Raw genomic sequence first — 22,447 nt, forward strand, 5'->3', positions numbered from 1 at the left:
AATGCTGGTGCTTGTATCCAGAGGACTTGGATACATACAGATAGAGATCATGTTTCATCTATACAAAGGGGGGGGGGTACTGTGGCAGTTTTGGGTGCTACACCTTGGGCGGGATATATTGGGCTTTGTGGAGGGAGTGCCGTATAGGTTTACCAGAATGATACCTGGATTCCAAGGGTTAAATTGCAAGGTGAGATTTCACAAACTAGGATTGTATTTCTTGGAATTTACAAGATTAGGGGGTGATTAGTTTGAAAATTTCAAGGCATTAAAAGGGACAGGGAGGGGGAGGTAATGAAAAACTTCACCTGGTTGGGGCTTCCAGAACGAGGGAACATTGCCTGAAAACTAGAAGCAGACCTTGCTGATTCTGGAATGCAATTAGGAAGCACTTCTACACGTAATATAAGATTGGAGTATTCTTCTGCAAATGACAATTGATGATCAGTTGTAATTATTAAATCTGAGATTGATAAACATTTACTAAAGACAATATGGAGTTAGGTCACAGATCAGCCATGATATAATTGAATGGCAGCATATGCATAATGAGCTAATTGGCCTACTCTTGTTCATAAGTTCTTTTCCATAGCAAATTCCAAAAATTCATAACACTTTGAAGAGATTTCACCACATCTCAGTCCTAAATAGACGATCCTTTATTCTGAAATTGAGGTTCCTAGTTCTAGACTCACTAGCATCTACCTTGTCAACCCCTTCAAGAATTTTATGTTTCACTGAGATTACGGTACCTCTCGATCTTAATTTTAGCAAAATATAGACCTAGTGTACTTGGTTTCTCCTGAAAGGACAGTCCCTTCATCCCAGGAACTAATCTGCAGAACCTTACTTGCCTTGAGGGAAGTATGTCCTTTTTTTTAAGAAAGGAAACCAAAACCGGTTATTGTACTGTAGAGGTTAGCATTACTGCCTCATGGCGCCAGGGACATGGGTCCAATTTCCGGCTTGGGTCACTGTCTGTGTGGAGTCTGCACGTTCTCCCCTTGTCCTCCCACAGTCCGAAAGACGTGCTGGTTAGGTGCATTGGCCATGCTAAATTCTCCCTCAGTGTATCTGAACAGGTGCCGAAGTGTGGCAACTTGGGGATTTTGGAAGTAACTTCATTGCAGTGTTAATGTAAGCCTACTTGTGACATTAAACTTTAAAATTGTACTAGGCAGTCTTTTAACTTTGTGAAGGATGCCTAGTGCTATTTCTTGAAAAGCCCCTCTCCGTTCACTTTTATTTTAAAATAACCTAATCCTCTGCATCTTAAACTTCTTCCATCTTAAAGCTAATAGGGTTGGGAAGCATTTTCCGATCAGGGCCAGTGTGATCTCCTGGACTCGTTTCGATCGCCTCAGGGGGTCGGAGAGGAATTTCCCAGATTTTTTTTTCCCCATATTGGCCCTGGGGTTTTCACTCTGGGTTTTCGCCCCTCCCTGGAGATCACATGGTCTGGAATGGGGGGGTGGGGGTGAGTTAATAGGTTGTAATGAACAAAGCATCGTAGCTGTGAGGGACAGCTCGGTGGATAGGATATTAGTATGTAGATAGGCTGGAAAATTGGGCGGGGATCCTGGATTCAGGATTCAATCCTGGATCGGCGAGCGGCGCGGGCTTGGAGGGCCGAAGGGCCTGTTCCTGTGCTGTATTGTTCTTTGTTCTTTGTTCTTTGTTCTAATCCATGTGAACAATATTTGTGTGCATGCAAATGTACCATGATTCACCTGTGGTTTAGAACAACTGGAGCAACCTTTCATAACTAAAATTCGTATTTTGATCTATGTGTTCTTGTGTTCTGAATTTGTTGATTTTTTTCAATAAATCATGGTACTTAAAGGACAAGTGGTTTTAATTCTAAAATTGTAAAATTAAGGTTATTTTTTCATTTGCTTTGGTAATGTATTGCATAATTTATTTTGGTAATCAGTGTACTTTATTGGTGTTAAGATCACAAGCACTCTGCAAGTTGTGATTCTGATTATTTTGAACCATTAGACTCATACAGCACAGAAGGGAGTCAGACAACCAACTATGCTTGTGCCAGCTCTTTTAAGTGCTATCCAATTAGTCTGACTCCCCTGCACTTTCCCCATAGCCGTGAGTTCTTTTAACTCCAAGTATTTACAAATTCCCTTTTGAAGCAGTTTCATGCAGTTAAATCCAGATCACAATTGGCGACACTTAAAAAAAAAAAATCTGTATCTCTCTATTTTGAGTTCTTAGAATTATCTTAAATATTGATGTCCCCTGGTTACCGACACTTCTGTCAATTTCTCCTTATCCACACTTATCTAAACCCTGAATAATTTTTGAATATTCCTGTTAAATCTCTCCTTAATAATTTCTTTTCTTTAAGGAGCACAATGTCAGCTTCTGTAGGCTCTCCATAACTGTCGCCCTTCATTACTGGTACCATTCCAGTAAATCTCTGCACCTCTGTTGTGGCCTTTGGTAACACTCAGCTAACTATACAAATGTAAAAAAACAATACTGTGTACAGTGTAATTTTTTGGGCTTATGAGTGGGTACTTTGAAAACACTGAAAATTGTATGATCTATGTGCTTTGTTGTGTCTTGTTAGTTATGTTACGTGCATGTTAGTTTTGTTGTTCTTTAATTGAAGGTCTTTTTATCTTTTTAGGGGGAAATCCCAGTCGGAGTGGAAGCAGATTTGATTGATGTAGATAATGATGACAAAAAGGGTGGACCTGGTGTGGGAGGTGGTGGAGGATTCACAGCGCCTGCTGCAGGCATTATGCCTATGTCAATGCCAACACCATCTGTACCTTTTTCATACCCTCCAAGAAAGGGGCCAGTAAGTATTTTTGAAACTGTTTGCACGTTAATTCCGTGTCAAGTTTTCCCCACTTCTTCCCAGAAAAGCACCTTGCAATTATTTGAAAAAAGAGGTCTCCGTGAACTTCACAGAAGTGTAATCAGACAAAAATAGTTAGCGTGACAAAGAGGAGATATTAGGGGTGACCAAAAACTCAATGAAAAAGGGGAGTTTTAAGGAAGGCCTTAAAAATAGGGTGGAAAAGGGTAGTTTAAATCGGAAACTGGATTGTAGGTCCTAGAAAGCTGATGGTATGGCCACCCACCAGCCTCCCATCCATTGACTCTGTCTGCACTTCCCACTGCCTTGGAAAAGCAGCCAGCATAATTAAGGACCCCACGCACCCCGGACATTCTCTCTTCCACCTTCTTCTGTCAGGAAAAAGATACAAAAATCTGAGGTCACGTATCAACCGACTCAAGAACAGCTTCTTCCCTGCTGCTGTCGGATTTTTGAATGGACTTGCCTCGCACTAAGTTGATCTTTCTCTATACCCTAGTTATGACTGTAACACTACATTCTGCACTCTCTCCTTTTCTTCTCTATGAATGGTATGCTTTCTGTATAGCGCAGAAGAAACAATACTTTTCACTGTATACTAATACATGTGACAATAAATCAAATCAAACCAATTGTGAACATTGGTGGGCGGTACGGTAGCACAGTGGTTAGCACAGCTCCAGGGACCTGGGTTCAATTCCCGGCTCGAGTCACTGTCTGTGTGGAGTTTGCACATTCTCCTCGTGTCTGCGTGGGTTTCCTCCGGGTGCTCCGGTTTCCTCCCACAGTCCAAAGATGTGCAGGTTAGGTTGAATAGCCATGCTAAAAAAATTGCCCTTCGTGTCCTGAGATGTGTAGGTTAGAGGGATAGCGGGTAAATATGTAGGGATGTGGGGGTAGGGCCTGGGTGGGATTGTGGTCGGTGCAGATTCGATGGGCCGAATGGCCTCTTTCTGTACTGTAGGGTTTCTATGATTTCTATGAAGTAGGTGCGGTGGCGGCGAGGTCAGGCAGTACACAAGAAGCCAGTGTCAAAGGAACAGAGTTCGGGCAACAGGGAAAGGTGGAGCCGTGAAGAACTTGAATCACAAAGAATAACATTTTCTATCACTGGGAGGATTGAATGTAATCATGTAAAGTATAACTTGAATCATACTCTCTCTTTGTGGTTCTAAACCAGTTCCAATTGCGTGGACTTAATTATGCCTTTAGTTTGGGTGTCCATGCTTGGCATGGGTCATTAACAAAACAATCTGAAGGGACCTGTTGAACGTTAGCTGGTTGTTAAGCAAATTCAGTGATATGTATCGTTAGGATTTCCTTCAAGTGCCTGTAATAGTCTGCATGCTTCTGAAACTTGTGTTTTCATGAAACGTAGGCCTCAATCCTCTGTCTAAACAAAATAAGCATTTGCTACATTATAGAACATAGACAAAACACAGCACAAACAGGCCCTTCGGCCGGTCATGTCCCTACCTACCTAGGCTTATATATAGGCTTACCTATAACCCTCAATCCTATTAAGTCCCATGTACTCATCCAGAAGTCTCTTAAAAGACCCTATCGAGTTTGCCTCCACCACCACTGACGGCAGCTGATTCCACTCACCCACCACCCTCGGAATGAAAAACTTACCCCTGACATCTCCTCTCTCCCCAGCACCTTAAACCTGTGTCCTCTCGTAGCAGCCATTTCAGCCCTGGGAAAAAGCCTCTGAGAATCCACCCGATCTATACCTCTCAACATCTTGTACACCTCTATCAGGTCACCTCTCATTCTTCGTCTCTCCAAGGAGAAAAGACCGAGCTCCCTCAACCTATCCTCATAAGGCATGCCAACCAATCCAGGCAACATCCTTGTAAATCTTCTCTGCACCCTTTCAATCATTTCCACATCCCTCCTGTAATGAGGCGACCAGAACTGAGCACAGTACTCCAAGTGGGGTCTGACGAGGGTCTTATAAAGCTGCATCATTATCTCTCGACTCCTAAACTCAATCCCTCGATTGATAAAGGCCAGCACACCATACGCCTTCTTAAGCACCTCCTCTACCTGCGAGGCCGATTTAAGAGTCCTATGGACCCGGATCCCAAGGTCCTTCTGATCCTCTACACTGCTAAGAGTCTTACCCTTGATATTATACTCCTTCATATATATGCGAAGTATAAATGCGAAGTGATGCATTTTGGAAGAAATAATGTAGGGAGGAGTTATACAATAAATGGCAGAGTCATCAAGAGTATAGAAACACAGAAGGACCTAGGTGTGCAAGTCCACAAATCCTTGAAGGTGGCAACACAGGTGAAGAAGGCATATGGTATGCTTGCCTTTATAGGACGGGGTATAGAGTATAAAAGCTGGAGTCTGATGATGCAGCTGTATAGAATGCTGGTTAGGCCACATTTGGAGTATTGCGTCCAGTTCTGGTCGCCGCACTACCAGAAGAACGTGCAGGCATTAGAGAGAGTGCAGAGAAGGTTTACCGGGATGTTGCCTGGTATGGAGGGTCTTAGCTATGAGGAGAGATTGGGTAAACTGGGGTTGTTCTCCCTGGAAAGACGGAGAATGAGGGGAGATCTAATAGAGGTGTACAAGATTATGAAGGGGATAGATAGGGTGAACGGTGGGAAGCTTTTTCCCAGATCAGAAGTGACGATCACAAGGGGTCACGTGCTCAAGGTGAGAGGGGCGAAGTATAACTCGGATATCAGAGGGATGTTTTTTACACAGAGAGTGGTGGGGGCCTGGAATGCGCTGCCAAGTAGGGTGGTGGAGGCAGACACGCTGACATTGTTTAAGACTTACCTGGATAGTCACATGAGTAGCCTGGGAGTGGAGGGATACAAATGATTGGTCTAGTTGGACCAAGGCGCGGTGCAGGCTTGGAGGGCTGAAGGGCCTGTTTCCTGTGCTGTACTGTTCTTTGTTCTTCATCCCATTTGACCTGCCAAAATGGACCACTACACATTTATCCGGGTTGAAGTCCATCTGCCACTTCTCCGCCCAGTCTTGCATCCTATCTCTGTCACGCTGCAGCTTCTGACATCTCTCCAACCTATCCACAACACCACCAACCTTCGTGTCGTCGGCAAACTTACCAACCCATCCCTCCACTTCCTCATCCAGGTCATTTATGAAAATGACAAACAGCAAGGGTCCCAGAACAGATCCCTGGGGCACTCCACTGGTGACCGACCTCCATTCAGAAAAAGACCCATCTACAACCACTCTCTGCCTTCTGCAGGCAAGCCAGTTCTGGATCCACAAGGCAACAGCCCCTTGGATCCCATGCTCTCTCACTTTCTCGAGAAGTCTTGCTTGGGGGACCTTATCTAATGCCTTGCTGAAGTCCATGTAAACCACATCTACCGCTTTTCCTTCGTCAATGTGTTTAGTCACATTTTCAAAGAACTCCACCAGGCTCGTAAGGCACAATTTGCCTTTGACAGAGCCGTGCTGACTACTTTTGAGCATACTAAACTTCTCTAAATGTTCATAAGTCCTGTCCTTCAGGATCTTCTCCATCAACTTACCAACCACTGAGGTTAGACTCACCGGTTGGTAATTTCCTGGGCTATCCCTATTCCCTTTCTTGAATATTGGAACCACGTCCACAATCCTCCGGAACCCCTCCCGTCTCAATCGACGACGCAAAGACCATCGCCAGAGGCTCTGCAATCTCTTCCCTCGCCTCCCACAGTAACCTGGGGTACATCCCATCTGGTCCCGGTGACTTATCTATCTTGATGCTATTCAAAATTTCCAACACATCCTCTTTCTTAATGTCCACATACTCAATCTTTTCAGTCCGCCGCAATCCTGTAGTACAACCACCCAGGTCTTTTTCCACCATGAATACCGAGGTAAAATATTCATTAAGCACCTCTGCTATTTCTGATGGTATGGCCACCCACCAGCCTCCCATCCATTGACTCTGTCTACACTTCCCACTGCCTTGGAAAAGCAGCCAGCATAATTAAGGACCCCACGCACCCCAGACATTCTCTCTTCCACCTTCTTCCGTCGGGAAAAAGATACAAAAGTCTGAGGTCACGTATCTAATGATGTCCCATCTAAAGGCCAGGATACTACGCAACTAACATAAATCTTTTAGTTGGATACATTGTGGCATGGTGATTGACTTTGCGTGATTTAAAAAAAAAATATCAAATATATTCTTTTAGTGATTGCTCACTACTACATCCACTAATGTTTCTCCTGCTGCAATAAGTTAAAAATTGGTCATTTCTGATAAAGTTGCTCTGTTAAGCTAACAACGTGAAACGAATCTGGTTGATTGTGTTCAAATTTTTGAATTCCTGATGAGCTTGCCCTGTTACTCAATGGATGTGGTACAGCGATGAATATAAGATTAACAAATCTCCTTCTATGTGACTTGGAGAGGCGGAGTGGGGGGGGGGTTGTTGCAGGGGGGAGGAGGGGTGCCTGTATGAGATAACCAAAATATACAACAATAATAAACAAGCGCAGTCCAATTTAAATCTGCTAGAAATCTCCATTGAAGTGTGGTTTGCAGAATTATTCTCAAGCATATGTGGTTGGCACTGCTGCCGCACAGCTTCAGGGACTTGGGTTCAGTTCCAGCTTTGGGTGACCGTGTGGAGTTTGCGCATTCCCCTCCTGTTTGCATGGATTTCCTCCGTGTGCTCCGGTTTCCTCCCATAATCCTAAGTTGTCCCTTAGTGTCCCAAGATGTGTAGGTTAGATGGATTAGCCGTGAGAAATGTGTGGGGAAGAGGCCCTAGCTAAGATGCTCTGCTAGAGAGTCGGTGCAGACTCAATGGACCAAATGGCCCTTTTGCACTGTAGAGATTCTATGATTCATATCTTCCAATTCAAATATATTCTGTATGACCTAAGTTAGTGGTTTAGGAGGATGCTGATAAGAATTAAGAATGCATATCACTAGTTTTCTTCTTTTGTGGGTGGTATAGATAAATAATGTTCTCTATTCAGCTAGCTTTAAGATGCAGTAAATAAAATAGTTAAAGCCATATAATGCAATCCTGTTTGATTTGATAATCCAGACATCAGATGATCTGATGCTATGGCAATCAACGTTGCATTGGGCGGCGTAATATGTCTGGTATTTGATTGAATCCTGCATTTTTTGTTTCTCGTAGGATTGCAATCTGTCAGTGGACACTTATCAGCCATTCAACAACTTCCAGCCACCCAACATGGGGGGTAACCCACCTCCGATACCAACGCATCCACCAACATATGAATCTGTAAGTTGCTGAAGTTATTCCGCAAGAACAGACCTGAACCTGGCCAATGGACAGAATGGATAATCAGGAAAGATGTTTTAATCATACTTCCAGTGCTTTCAGCCATTCATTAACATTACTAACGCCATTGCACCTCAATCATGCTGTTTTGATGCATTATCTTGCATGGAGTTACAAAGTCAGTATTCCTACTATTGTGCCTAAGGGATGTAAACCATTATAATGTTGGGCCACTTAAATCTCTAACATTTTACTGCCAAGCAACCTTTCCAGCACTGATGATAATCTGGAGTCTTTTCCTTCAGGGTTTAATTGTTGGAGTTTTTAAAACTGTAAAATCTATTTTTTGTGTTACCTTCCTATTTCTCCTCCAATCCAATCCTTGTTTCTTTTTCTATACCTGATTTGGAATTGAAATTAGCACTCTAATTTACAGTTCCTTCTCACTCTGGGAGTTGTTCATTGGCAATCATTCGGTCTGATTGATTAAGGAGCTACGTAGCTACTTGCCCTGTTTACTTGGCTCCACGTGCTCTGATGACTTTGCTGCATTTCCAGCACAAAAAAAAATCTAAACCTGCAAGGGCGAATCTAACTAACAGAAGGTGCGGTTAGATTCAATCTAACAGAATCTGCCCTGAAGTTCTGGGAGCTGTGGCCAATATACTGATCTGTTGCATCAGTTTCACTGATCACTACTACATAAATGCACAAAAGGAATATTGAAACTCATTTGACTAACCAGCTTGCCTCATTTTTCTGGAGCGTCTATTAAATATTAGCATTTTCAATAACTACATTACTCCCCTGTGTTTAAAAAAAAAACAAAAATATGTTACTTACAAATTTACTCTATGAAAGTAAGTAGCCCTTAATAAGTAATCTGTACATTTGAAGTGCATTCTGAATGCATAACATATTAAAAGTAAACTAGTGATTTATTAATACATTATTAAATATGTTTTTGATTTGCAGCTTATTCAGAAAAGCTACAACTATGCTTTACTTACTCTTGCCATGTTTGACATTAGATTTTGTGTAAACTTGCGTCTTTGCATCAGATCTTAAGTTGCAGAAATCCAGGACACTTCCTGCTATTAATCAATGAATCATGTTCTTTAGAATTTTTTAAAATCTTGAGTTTAAAAAAGCACAAAGGCTTAAATTTGTACTTTTATAGCTCTATAGCGCTATAGACACTCAAGTTGTACACTATTAGGCTAACACTTTCTCGCTAAGTAGATGGATGATGAATTAAGTGGTAAGAAGTTTGACAACACCAGGTTAAAGTCCAACAGGTTTATTTGGTAGCAAAAGCCACACAAGCTTTTGGAGCTGCAAGCCCCTTCTTCAGGTGAGTGGGAATTCTGTTCACAAACAGAGCATATAAAGACACAAACTCAATTTACATGAATAATGGTTGGAATGCGAATACTTACAACTAATCAAGTCTTTAAGAAACAAAACAATGTGAGTGGAGAGAGCATCAAGACAGGCTAAAAAGATGTGTATTGTCTCCAGACAAGACAGCCAGTGAAACTCTGTGGGGGTTACAAATAGTGTGCCATGAACCCAATATCCCGGTTGAGGCCGTCCTCGTGTGTGCGGAACTTGGCTATCAGTTTCTGCTCAGCGACTCTGCGCCGTCGTGTGTCGCGAAGGCCGCCTTGGAGAACGCTTACCCGAATATCAGAGGCCGAATGCCCGTGACCGCTGAAGTGCTCCCCAACAGGAAGAGAACAGTCCTGCCTGGTGATTGTCGAGCGGTGTTCATTCATCCGTTGTCGCAGCGTCTGCATAGTTTCCCCAATGTACCATGCCTCGGAACATCCTTTCTTGCAGCGTATCAGGTAGACAACGTTGGCCGAGTTGCAAGAGTATGTACCGTGTACCTGGTGGATGGTGTTCTCACGTGAGATGATGGCATCTGTGTCGATGTGCCGGATCATCGACACAGATGCCATCATCTCACGTGAGAACACCATCCACCAGGTACACGGTACATACTCTTGCAACTCGGCCAACGTTGTCTACCTGATACGCTGCAAGAAAGGATGTCCCAAGGCATGGTACATTGGGGAAACTATGCAGACGCTGTGACAACGGATGAATGAACACCGCTCGACAATCACCAGGCAAGACTGTTCTCTTCCTGTTGGGGAGCACTTCAGCGGTCACGGGCATTCGGCCTCTGATATTCGGGTAAGCGTTCTCCAAGGCGGCCTTCGCGACACACAACAGCGCAGAGTCGCTGAGCAGAAACTGATAGCCAAGTTCCGCACACACGAGGACGGCCTCAACCGGGATATTGGGTTCATGTCACACTATTTGTAACTCCCACAGTTGCGTGGACCTGCAGAGTTTCACTGGCTGTCTTGTCTGGAGACAATACACATCTTTTTAGCCTGTCTTGATGCTCTCTCCACTCCCATTGTTTTGTTTCTTAAAGACTTGATTAGTTGTAAGTATTCGCATTCCAACCATTATTCATGTAAATTGAGGTTGTGTCTTTATAAGCTCTGTTTGTGAACAGAATTCCCACTCACCTGAAGAAGGGGCTTGCAGCTCTGAAAGCTTGTGTGGCTTTTGCTACCAAATAAACCTGTTGGACTTTAACCTGGTGTTGTTAAACTTCTTACTGTGTTTACCCCAGTCCAACGCCGGCATCTCCACATCAGAATTAAGTGGTCACATGGGTGTTAGTTTTGTGCAGTGGAAGGATTTGGGAAAACACCTTCCTATAACCACTAACATTTCCCTCGCTGGTATTTTTCTGTCAGGGGATTTATTTGTATTTCTTGGTAGTGTGACACCACATTGGAAGTTTATGCAGATCCATTTGGATATAGAGAGGGGCTCATGTAGAGCATAACCACTTGGCAGAGTGGCCTGTTTCTGTGCTGTACATTCTACATAATGCTTTGCCAGTTGCATCGTGATTGCGTGTTTGAGTTAACATTGACTTTCTAACAATTTGCATTTGATATGGGACCTTTAACATAGGTACTTCATAGGAGGAAAAAACCCTAGCACTGAAACTTTCCAAATGATTAAAAAGTGGTGACTGGATTTTGAAATGAGTTATTAGAACATAGAACATAGAAAAGCTACAGCACAAACAGGCCCTTCGGCCCACAAGTTGCGCCGAACAATTTCCTTACCTTCTAGGCTCATCTATAACCCTCTATCTTACTAACCTCCATAAACCTATCCAAAAGTCTCTTAAAAGACTCAATCGAATCCGCTTCCACCACCGTTACCGGCAGCCGATTCCACGCACCCACCACCCTCTGAGTGAAAAACTTATCCCTAACATCTCCTCTATACCTACTCCTCAGCACCCTAAACCTGTGGCCTCTCGTGACAACCATTTCAGCCCTGGGTAAAAGTCTCTGAGAATCCACTCTATCAATACCTCTCAACATCTTATACACCTCTATCAGGTCACCTCTCATCCTTCGCCTCTCCAAGGAGAATAGACCTAGCTCTCTCAACCTATCCTCATAAGGCATACCACTTAATCCCGGCAACACCCTCGTAAATCTCCTCTGCACCCGTTCTATGGCTTCCACATCCTTTCTGTAATGAGGCGACCAGAACTGGGCACAGTACTCCAGGTGGGGTCTGACCAGGGTCCTTTACAGCTGCAGCATTATCTCCCGATTTCTAAACTCAATTCCTCTATTGATGAAGGCCAGCATTCCATACGCCCTCTTAACCACAGCCTCTACCTGCGAGGCTGCTTTGAGCGTCCTATGAACCCGGACCCCAAGATCCTTCTGATCTTCCACATTGCCAAGCTTCTTACCCTTAATATTATATTCTTTCATCCTATTCGACCTGCCAAAATGAACCACCACACACTTATCTGGGTTGAAGTCCATCTGCCACTTCTCTGCCCAGTCTTGCATCTTATCTATGTCTCATTGCAACTGCTGACATCCCTGTACACTATCCACAACACCTCCAACCTTTGTGTCATCAGCAAACTTGCCAACCCATCCTTCCACTTCCTCATCCAGGTCATTTATAAAAATCACAAAGAGCAAGGGTTCCAGAACAGAATCCTAGTGACCGACCGACCACTCTGAAAAAGACCCATCTACAACCACTCTTTGCCTTCTGTGGGCAAGTCAGTTCTGAATCCATTCTGAAGAGACTTTGAAAAGTTGGAAAATAATCTTTGGAGGAAAGTTGAAAAGGCTGAAAGCTCTGTTACTGAAGGTGGAACAGGGAAATTGGAAAGTATTGGACAGGTAGCGACTGAAGAAATTTCTAGAAATAGGGCAAATAGAACATTTGTGGGCTTTTAGAGGTGGAGAATGATAAATGTTTCAGGTAAATATGTCTGAACAGACAACTCATTTCATTTCAATGAAATTCAGAAGAATCAGACCTCGTGATTCTTCTGAATTCAAGAGAGTATAGGTCCATTCCACTCGATCTCTCTGGGTAGGAAAACCCCAGGATTCAATTTGGTGAACTTTTGTTGAACTTGCTGTAAGGCAAGTTTATCTTTCCTGCAGTAAGGGGAAAAACTGTACACTGTAATCAGGGAGTGGCCTAATCAAAACCCTGCAGACTTTTCTTTAAAACCCCCTTGCAACAAAGGCGAAGATATAAGTTGCCTTCCTAATTGTTTGGAGTTGACTTTGAGATGCAAGGACACGCACAATCTGTCTGCAAAACAATTAATCCCTTGCTCTTTGCCACATTCTGATGTAGAAGCATTCACAAATTTGCAGAAATTGGGATCAGTGAAGGTGTTTGAATTGCCAGCTGTTAGATGACTGGGTCTGGTGGCAGGAGCTGTGCTTGGAGAGCCATGGTTTGGGTCCCTATGTGTTCAGGATACTGCTGAGGCTTAATCATCTACAACTGTGAAGTTTACCAGCGCTGTGACCCGCTTATCTGAGTGTGAACAAGTTGAGGCATTAGTTTACAGGATTAGCTAGAGCTGGAAGAGTCCCCAGCTCTTGGTATGAGGTTTATCCTGCTAGGTTCCATTAATGAGTCGGATCGCGTGATTAATTTTTCAACCAACTGCCTGGTTTGGATATTAGATTATCAAGAATTCCCATAAAAGCTCTCATCAAAATCAATCCTCTAAGACCAAGTCCAGTGCAATAATCTAGACTTGCCATCATTAACTGTTTACTCCAGGTCCTAAAGTGAGAGACTTTAGTCCTGCTCTGAGATTGACTTCCCCTTTTCGGAATTTAGTTAATGTAGGCCAGAGCCTTCCGCTACTCATGAGCTTCTGCTTTACCATCTCAACAGCTTGCAGTTTGTAATGACATGGTTGTGGTTAATTTGCCTCGATTGTATTACTGATAATTGATGTTGTTTAACAGATTGATGATGTTAAAGATACTGACGTTCATTTGCCTTCTCCCAAGCTTCCAGGTAAGTCGACACAGTTTTCCGGTCTAATCTGTTTATGTGGTTCCCTGTATGAAAAGGATTTTTATCATTAATATTATCAGATGTGACACTGTACCGCATATAATAATTTTTATTTGTATTGTATAGGTCCTTCAGCCCCAATACCTGCACCTCGACAATTCCCAGGACCTGCAGCTGCTCCAAGCGACTTTGTTTACGACAACTTGACAATACCAGAGTTGCCCTCTGTGCCTGACACCCTACCAACAGCATCTGTTGGTGGCACCTCTACAGCTTCAGAAGATATTGATTTTGATGACCTGTCTCGTAGATTTGAGGATTTGAAGAAGAAAACTTAATTTAATGAAGACGAAAGCTTACATCTCCGTGGGGTAATTCTAAATTCACTGGCGTGTCTCTGCTAGAATCTGAAAGCTTTATAATTGAACCAGATGCTATGTATGCTGGGATATTAACACTCCTTTTTTGAAAAATTATTTGATTTTCTCTCAGTAGTTAATATACTGTATTTTAAAATATTCTTATTCTAACAGGCCCTGATTATATTTATGGGGGGGTCTTGCAAAATAAAATAGGACTTGAGATTGAGCATTGATTCAAATCCAGTTCTGACCATGACTTCAGATCTTCATTAGTCCACTCTCAGCAACATGCTAACCTGAGTCTACCTTTCGCTCTCTGTGCTCCAAATAGCCAGGACCGACAGGTGAAGTTGAAAGGATGGACAGTATGTTGTATTGGTAGTAGTGGGATTGTACGTGATCTGAGACTTGTATAAGAGAAAGCAAAACAGTTGCCCTGACAAGCTGCAATTGTCAGTAACACGGTAAAAGGGTTATATTATTTTCAGCTAGTTATTTATGAAGTATTTTGTGTATTCAAAAAAAACCTTGCATCGTCCAATTTACAGGTGGAGAGTCCTTGTACTATCTAAAGTCTAATTTAAACCTGGTCTGTAATGAAGCTTCTGTAACATTGTCATTTTGTTTCATTCATGTCAAAATCAAATTTGAACTTTCAGTCCAGGAAGTGATATGTTTGGAAGGATGTCTGCGTAATAAACTTTACTAGCATTCCAACTGCATTTTCTTAACATACATAATTTTATCACTCAAAAACAATTACAAAATACAAAGGTGTAAGGTTGCACTTTTGGCCACTTAAGGTAGTCAGATGAAATTATACTACAGATATATTTTAGGGCGAGGACTAGAATCTTAAACAGTAATTTACTCAAGTCACTTCAACAGTGTGGCAACTTGATGTTCTTTCTTTAACAATAGCATGACCTTTATACGGCTCAAATATCAACTGAAAATGAACATATCGAATCCTTGTTTTTATTTGCCATCGGATTCTATGCACTTTGTCTAATTATTAAACTGGATTGTTAATGCAAACTGGTTGTGTAAAAAATTGTTGCAGAACACATCATGCCCACACTATGCCAGGAGGATGGACTGGAGTGCTGTACTATTGCTAGTGTCCTCCAGCAGCAATGGACTACAAAACCTCAGCCCTTTCTCTTAACTAGGAGCACCCCAAGCTGGAACATTCAATAGGAATTGTACATTGAATGTCTTGGTCTTCTGGTGGGGTGATGTTCTTCGGAGTGGTTTAGGAAACATGGAGTTATTCATTGGGAGCTCATAGCTAAGGTATTAGTTGTTGGAGTCACTAGCCTGTGCTTTTTGGTGGAGAAGGTGTGTATTACAGTGGGATTACTAGAGACAAAACAGGAGAGAAAATAGATTACTTTCTACAAGAGCTCACAAATGCATTCTTTTTGAGTACCTTGTTGCTACTGTGTCTAAGTTCCAGTAATCACAAGAGTTAGAATCTGATGAATGTAGGTGAATACTGCAGCAAAAGTATCTTGCTCCTTGCGAGGTCTGAGGATGGCAAGTGCAAGTAAATGACCAAGGCTCGGCATGCAGACTAGTGTCCTAGGTTTCATGATTTCCTGCACTGTCTTGCACATTCTATTCATCCTTAAGTCATTAAAAGATCTTTAAATGCAACAACAATGTAATCCTTTATAACAGTTTGTAATGATTATTGTTTGACTTGTAAATTTTCTTCTCCAATTGGAATCATTCTCCTTAGCTGCCAACTGAACTCGACACAGCAGTGAATGTTAATGAACTCTGACTTTGCAGGGATGATTTTACGCAGGGCTGATTTTACGCATGCATGAATCTAGGATTGATGTCATAATGTGCATGAGGACTCGACACAGTCAAAGTAACATTCAAATAGCAAGTAATCAGCCAGTCGTCATGAGGTCGTCTAATTCATTAATGGATCAAGAGTAACTGCTCAATGGAAGTACTGGATTGTTCTTAATAAACCACAACTGTACTTTCAATAGGATTGCTCTAAGTTTTCCCTGTGTAATGATTCGATTTTCCATATTTTGCTCATAATTGAACAAAGTTTCAATGGCCTTATTAGTTATTTTGGGGTCTTTATCTTTACAAAATGTATGCAGACTTGGTAGCATTTTGTTTATATTGTATGTTTAAACATTGCTAAATAAAACACATTTTAAGGGTTTCTCGTGTTATTTCTGGGACATTGAGAATTTTCTTTTACAGAACACTTTTGTAACTGCAACTTTTTAAAATTGTATATTGGCATTACCTGCTGATAATAGCTATCCCCCACCTGATGGTTTCAGTTTAAAATAATGAAGTTCTGAAATTCCTTATGCCTACCAATCTGCCCTGGCACCAACTGCCCCATATCCTGTGGCTGGAGTCACCAACGTAGAGGGCAGGTGCCCAGTGTATTTTACTTTGGAATGACATCACTGAGCGATGTAAGGAGGGTGCTGCAGCCTTTTCACTGCAAACAAAATGTTTGTACTTGGTATCCTAACAGCAGTTGATGCTGCAAATCTCATCAGCAAATGGTGGATATAATGAGCATCTTTCATCCTCCTGTTGAAATGTTTCTGAAGGCAAGGGGAGACTTGACACCCCCCTTTACTTATGCTGCAGAAATGGAAATTTTGAGGCTTGGGTGATTGCGGGCAGTCCAGAATATGGTATCGCCATCCACATTTTCATTCACTTTTCTAAAACTACTGCCTCATGATGCAGCTTCCAATCATCCTTTCCTGTTCATAAAATCAACAATCTAATTCAAAAATCCAGTTACCTTTATTTTCCTCCTCTTTCCCCCTCCCTCCATTAAGTGCACAAGAAAATACAGAATTAAATAGAGCAGGAAATTGAACTTGCATTCTCCAATTCTAAACACCATCAGCACTGCAAATTTTTAGTAAATGATAAATGGTACAAAAGCAAAATATTGCAGTTGCTGTACCTTCTCAGCAGGAAACACAACCTGTGGGAGAGAAAACTTGTCAGGTTGCAGAATCGTAAAATGGTTACACCATAGAAGGAGACCATTCAACCTGTCATGTCTGCTGGTTCTTTACAGGAACTGCTCAGCCAGTCACACTTGCCCTTTCCCCATAGTCCTGTTTTTTCCTTCAGATGTTTATCCAATCCCTTTAAAAGCTCTGATTCTATTTGTTTCAACCAAACTCTCAATGCATTCCAGATCCTAACCACTATTTAAAAGCTTTTCTTCAAGTTACTGCTGGTTCTGCCAATCACTTTAAATCAATGTACTCTGGCTCTTCACTCTACCAATTGGAAGAGTTTCACTCTGGTCCATGTAGACTCCTCCTGATTTGAGCAAGTGTAAAATCTTCTCTCCAACTTCTAATGAGGTCAACCTGGCTTTTCCAACCAATCCATGTAACTGAAGGCCCTCACCTGTACAAATAATTTTTCGATATCTTTTCTGCATCCTTTCTAAAATCTTCACATTTTTCCTTTTGTGGTGCCCAGATTGGATACAAAAGTCCAGTTGAGGTCCAACCTGAGTTTTGTGAAGGTCCATCATAACAACTTTGCTTTGTATTCTTATGCCTTCATTTATAAAGCTCAGGATCCTGTATGCCTTTTTAACCACTGTCTTGAACTAGCCAGTCACCATCAACAGCTTGTGAACTTATGCCCCTAGATTTCTCTGTTCCTGCACTCAGAATTATACCCTTTATTTTGTATTGTCTCTTAATTCTCCCTACAAAAATGCACAGTTTTCACATTCCTCAGAATTAAATGTAATCTGCCAAATGTCTCCCTTGTGCTCTCAGCCTATGTCCTCTTAAAATAAGTGCAGAAAGAGGCCATTTGGCTCATCGGGCCTGTACCCGATAACAATCCCACCCAGGCCCTATTGATGTAACCCCATGTATCTACCCTTCCAGTCCCCCTCAAATTTGGGGGCAATTTAGCATGCCCCATCCACCTAACCCGCACATCTTTGGAGTGTGGGAGGAAACCGGAACACCCAGAGGAAACCCACGGAGAATGTGCAAACTCCACAAAGACAGTAACCCTAGACTGGAATCGAATGTGAGGCAGCAGTGCTAACCACTTTGCCACTGTGCTACCCTCTTGGAGTCTATCATCATTCTCTCAGTTCACAATACTTCCAGATTTGGTGCTAGCTGCAAAATATGAAAGTGTTCTGCACATTTAAGTCTAGGTTATTAATAAAGATCAAGAAAAACAGTGGTCCTATTACTCTATCGAACCTGCCGTATACCCATTTCTGAGTTAAAAAGAAAGTTCACCACTATTCTGTCATTCAGCCAACTTTGTATCCATATTGCTCTTCCCTTTTATTCCATGGGCTTCAACTTTGCTGGCAAGTCTGATGTTGATATTTCATCAAATGCCTTCCAGGGGTCTGTATACATTAATTACATTGTCCTCTTTAATCCATCTCCATTACCTCATCAAAAAAAGACACAGTTTACCTTTAACAATCCTGTGCTGGCTTGCCCTAATTAATCAATTTGCCACCAAATGACTTTAATAGAATCCCTACAGTACAGAAGGAAGCCATTCGGCCCATCAAGTCTGTACTGACCACAATCCCCCACAATCCCACCCAAGCCCTATTCCTGTAACCCCACACATTTACCCTGCTACTAGGGTCAATTTAGTATAGCCAATCAACCTAAATCATACATCTTTGGACTGTGGGAAGAAACCGGAGCACCCAGAGGGGATCCACGCCGACACGGGGGAAAAAGTGCAAACTCCACACAGACAGTGACCCGAGGCTGGAATTGAACCTGGGTCCCTGGCACTGTGAGGCAGCAGTGCTAACCACTGTGCTGCCCTTAATTTGCAACTTTGTTGCAAGTTATTTTCTGAAAGGTTTCCCACCACTGAAGTTAAACTATTTAGCCTCTAGTTACTGGATTTATGCTTGCGTCCTTTTTTGAACACAGGTGTACGTACCATTTGCAATCCACCAGTCCTCCCTTACTTCATTCAGTATCATCAGATGGATCTTATCTGATCCTGGTGACTTAACAACTTTAAGCAGGGTCAGCTTTTTTAATGCCCAGGTGAAGATGGTGACAATGTGGTAGTGACACTGAGGCATATGGTCTGTTGATATGGGTTCAATTCCTACCATAGTGAAATTTGAAGTCAATAAATCTGGAGTTTGTCGCAGTGATCGTCACCATGAGAACGATCATTGATTGTTGTACAAACACGTCAGATTCATTAATGTCCTTTAAGGATGCAAAGCTGGTATCTTCATCCAGTCTAGCCTACATGTGACTCCAGATCCACAGTCCAGCCTAGATGTGACTCCTAACTGCCCTCAATTGGAGAAGCGTTAGGGATGGGCAACAAATGGTGATCTTACCAGTGATGCCCACATCCTATGAAAGAATGAAGAAAAATATGCCTCTATCAATCTTTAGCTCGTCTAGTATCTCAACTATATCCTAATTCAAATATTGGCAGCATCCTTTTTGGTAAAGACAAATGCAGAATACTCTGTACCTCATCCATGCCCTCTACCTCTATGCATAGTTACCCTTTATGGCCCAACTTGACCCAGCCCTTCTCTTGCTACCTTTTCATTATTTATATGCTTATAGAAGACTTATGGAATCTCTTCTCATACTGTCTTTGCCTCTGATTTCCTTTTTCACTTGCAGGAAAGTTTAATTTTGATAATTATTTACAATTCGGTTGTAGTTTAGCTTTGGGCTTTAGTCAAATAATCAAAGTATGTCAACCCAGTATAATTTTATGATGAATTCTGGGACATTGGCATCATATGACTTTGGTCTTAACATCACATTCATACTTGATAAGGGGGAAAAACCGTATGACTCTTAAACGACTACTGCAAGACGTCAAAGTTGAACAGGACTAGCGTGGAGCCACCTCCACAGCAATTAAAATGATCAGCTGCATTCTCTAATTTCAAAGACCTACTGTGCAAAGAAAAACAAGTGTTAAAACATTCAGCTTTGTCCAATTTAACTTGTAACGTTTAAATAAAGTAATTTTCTTTCACAGTTTGGAACCATCTTTGGTTTTGTCAGTTTAGAATTCAGTTTTGTAATTAGCTTTTGTAACTCGATAGTTACGGCACGGTAGCACAGTGGTTAGCACTGCTGCTTCACAGCTCCAGGGTCCCGGGTTCGATGCTCGGGTCACTGTCTGTGTGGAGTTTGTACATTCTCCTTGTGTCTGCGTGGGTTTCCTCCGGGTGCTCCGGTTTCCTCCCACAGTCCAAAGATGTGCGGGTTAGGTTGATTGGCCTGGTTAAAAATTGCCCCTTAGAGTCCTGGGATGCGTAGGTTAGAGGGATTAGTGGGTAAATATGTGGGGGTAGGGCTTGGGTGGGATTGTGGTCGGTGCAGACTCGATGGGCCGAATGGCCTCCTTCTGCACTGTAGGGATTCTATGATTTCTATGATAGTTCTTTTAAATTTTAATATCTGTTAGTTGAATGTGTTGTGTTATATTTAGCACATTGAGCACTGATTTTATATGTATTTTGTATAGACTTTGTGTAATTTCTGTAACTTTGTAAGTTTTGTAAAGCTGTTCTGTATTTTTAATTGACTAATGCCAAGCACTGACATATATAATAAAAACATACTATGGCAAAGCAGGTCTCTCCACAAAAACACATGGATAAGCTCCTGTTTTAATGGGGTTTTACAGGACACACTAATATCTATAGTTCAATGAGACATCTGGACCGATAATCCACGTGCTCAGAAACTGCTTACTGTTTTATCACAGATAAAAGCAGACATTAAAACCATTCTCACTTACATTCTATATATACACTGTATAATCTCTAAGTACTACCCACTTTGTAGTCTTCTTTATTAGTTTTAATGTTATAAGCAACTATACCACTGTATCATTTGTTTAAAAAGTAAAGTAACTCATTGCAAGTAACCACAGAGGTAAATAACATCATCTAAAATGGCCTCTTAAAAACAGTCACTGATAGGGCTGTGATTTAATAGCAATCAAACAAAGTCTGAGACGATGAACTCAAAAGTATCAATCAAGGGGCATGATGACATTTTTCTCCAACCCTGAACAAATGGAAGGTACCAAAAAACATTATTTTATCTTAGAATGAACAGAAACAAATTTTAATGAGGAGGTTGATCCGATAAGTAGTTGACACCTTAGCGCAGTGATGGGCAACTTGGCTTAGTGAGTAGGCTGCATGAGTGACCTCCTGCATCTCAGCGGGCTGCAAGATTGAAATCAGGCTTGTTCACTAACCATGACCCCAGGAATAAGATTAAATATATTTAATTCGCCCTGAATATTTCATAACGAGTTTTAGAACATGCTTAACCATTTAAATATTAATAGAACTATCATCATTTCAAATGGTAAAAACAAAATAAATATTTACACGTTGGATGCAGACCGGGAGCGCACGGCTCTCACATTCAGTGTTGTGTGCAATCAGCATGCACCTCATTTCACTTGCCCTTGCTTCGCTCATACCGCCAGGAAAAAAAAAACCATGTAGGTGAAAATCAGTGGAATGTGGCAACCCTGTGCATGGGCAACAGTCAACAAAATGTCTCATGGGCCGTACTCAGAACCCAGCCACAGGCTGCCCACCACTGCTTTAGAGGGTCAGTCAGGGCACAAAGGGAAATCGCCCTTGAGAAACCAATCAGGAGCTGATCATGCACAACCTGGACTGATTGACTACACACCCCTTAAGCCAATGAGGCCTCAAAATGCAATGACACCATTGATCACACAGTGTCAATTTTTCTATCACCTCTGCCTCCAAAGGAGAGTTTCAGGTGCGGGTGGTCAGTGCAATTTATATACAGGGTACGCTATATGCTACACAATAAAAAAATCTGTAACTCTATATTGGTGTGATGCAGAATGACGCCAACGGCGAGGCTTCTGGTTATAGAAATTGATGGAGGACAGCTGCCTCCTGAATGCTTCCAGTATTTTTGCATTTGCTGATGTCCCGGTTATTAATCACTCTTTATGTGACAAAGTGTTTCCTGATATCATTCCTGACCTTGCTTTGACCAATGCCTTACAGTTGTAATTTAATTTGAATTGTGATCTGGATTATCTTGCCATGTTTCTTTTGTGCTCCCCTCGTTCATCAACTTTAAAGGTTACAAAGTCTTATGTTTTCGGTTTTTCCAGTGGTTCCTCATCATGATGCCACTTGACACCAGGATGAACAGCTGAATAAAATATGTAAAATACATCTTGGACTTTGATTGTCAGAAATTTGATCTATTATTGTAGCCTGACATGCATGAATTACTGCTTTATTATCAATAAAGGAGGCAGGGCCACACGGCTTATAAAATAAAGCTAGTGAGATCACTTCAGAGCTTTGCATTTTGCTGAGGTTTGAAGTATGGAGTTCCAAATGTTTTTCGTTGTTGCTATTTATGCTTGTTATCGGACTGATGCTGCACCTTGCCTGGAAAATCAGAGGGAGTTCCAAAGCTCATGCTACGAATTTGTGTCAGTTGAGCTCAACTTCTCCAGTGCCCAGGGATGGTGCAAAGGGCGTGGCGGGCACC

At 42.0% G+C, this 22,447-nt stretch overlaps 1 protein-coding gene across 8 annotated transcripts in view; it reads left to right on the forward strand.

Annotated features, from left to right (window-relative positions):
• Positions 1 to 16,056, forward strand: part of ist1 (IST1 factor associated with ESCRT-III) — a 29,569-nt gene extending 13,513 nt beyond the window's left edge. For 2 of the 8 annotated variants that reach the window (XM_078210682.1, XM_078210683.1), the window contains exons 7-11: positions 2,648 to 2,821; positions 7,987 to 8,094; positions 13,449 to 13,500; positions 13,627 to 13,871; positions 15,607 to 16,056. In XM_078210682.1, coding sequence (XP_078066808.1) covers positions 2,648 to 2,821; positions 7,987 to 8,094; positions 13,449 to 13,500; positions 13,627 to 13,838 — 546 coding nt within the window. In that variant the 3' untranslated portion in view covers positions 13,839 to 13,871; positions 15,607 to 16,056. Of the gene's footprint in view, positions 1 to 2,647; positions 2,822 to 7,986; positions 8,095 to 13,448; positions 13,501 to 13,626 lie in introns of all 8 variants that reach the window. The other 6 variants (XR_013497602.1, XR_013497603.1, XM_078210680.1 and 3 more) reach the window with 3 other exon arrangements.
• Positions 16,057 to 22,447: the final 6,391 nt, after the last annotated feature.

Source organism: Mustelus asterias, chromosome 4 (assembly GCF_964213995.1).
Source record: "Mustelus asterias chromosome 4, sMusAst1.hap1.1, whole genome shotgun sequence".
NCBI lineage: Eukaryota > Metazoa > Chordata > Chondrichthyes > Carcharhiniformes > Triakidae > Mustelus > Mustelus asterias.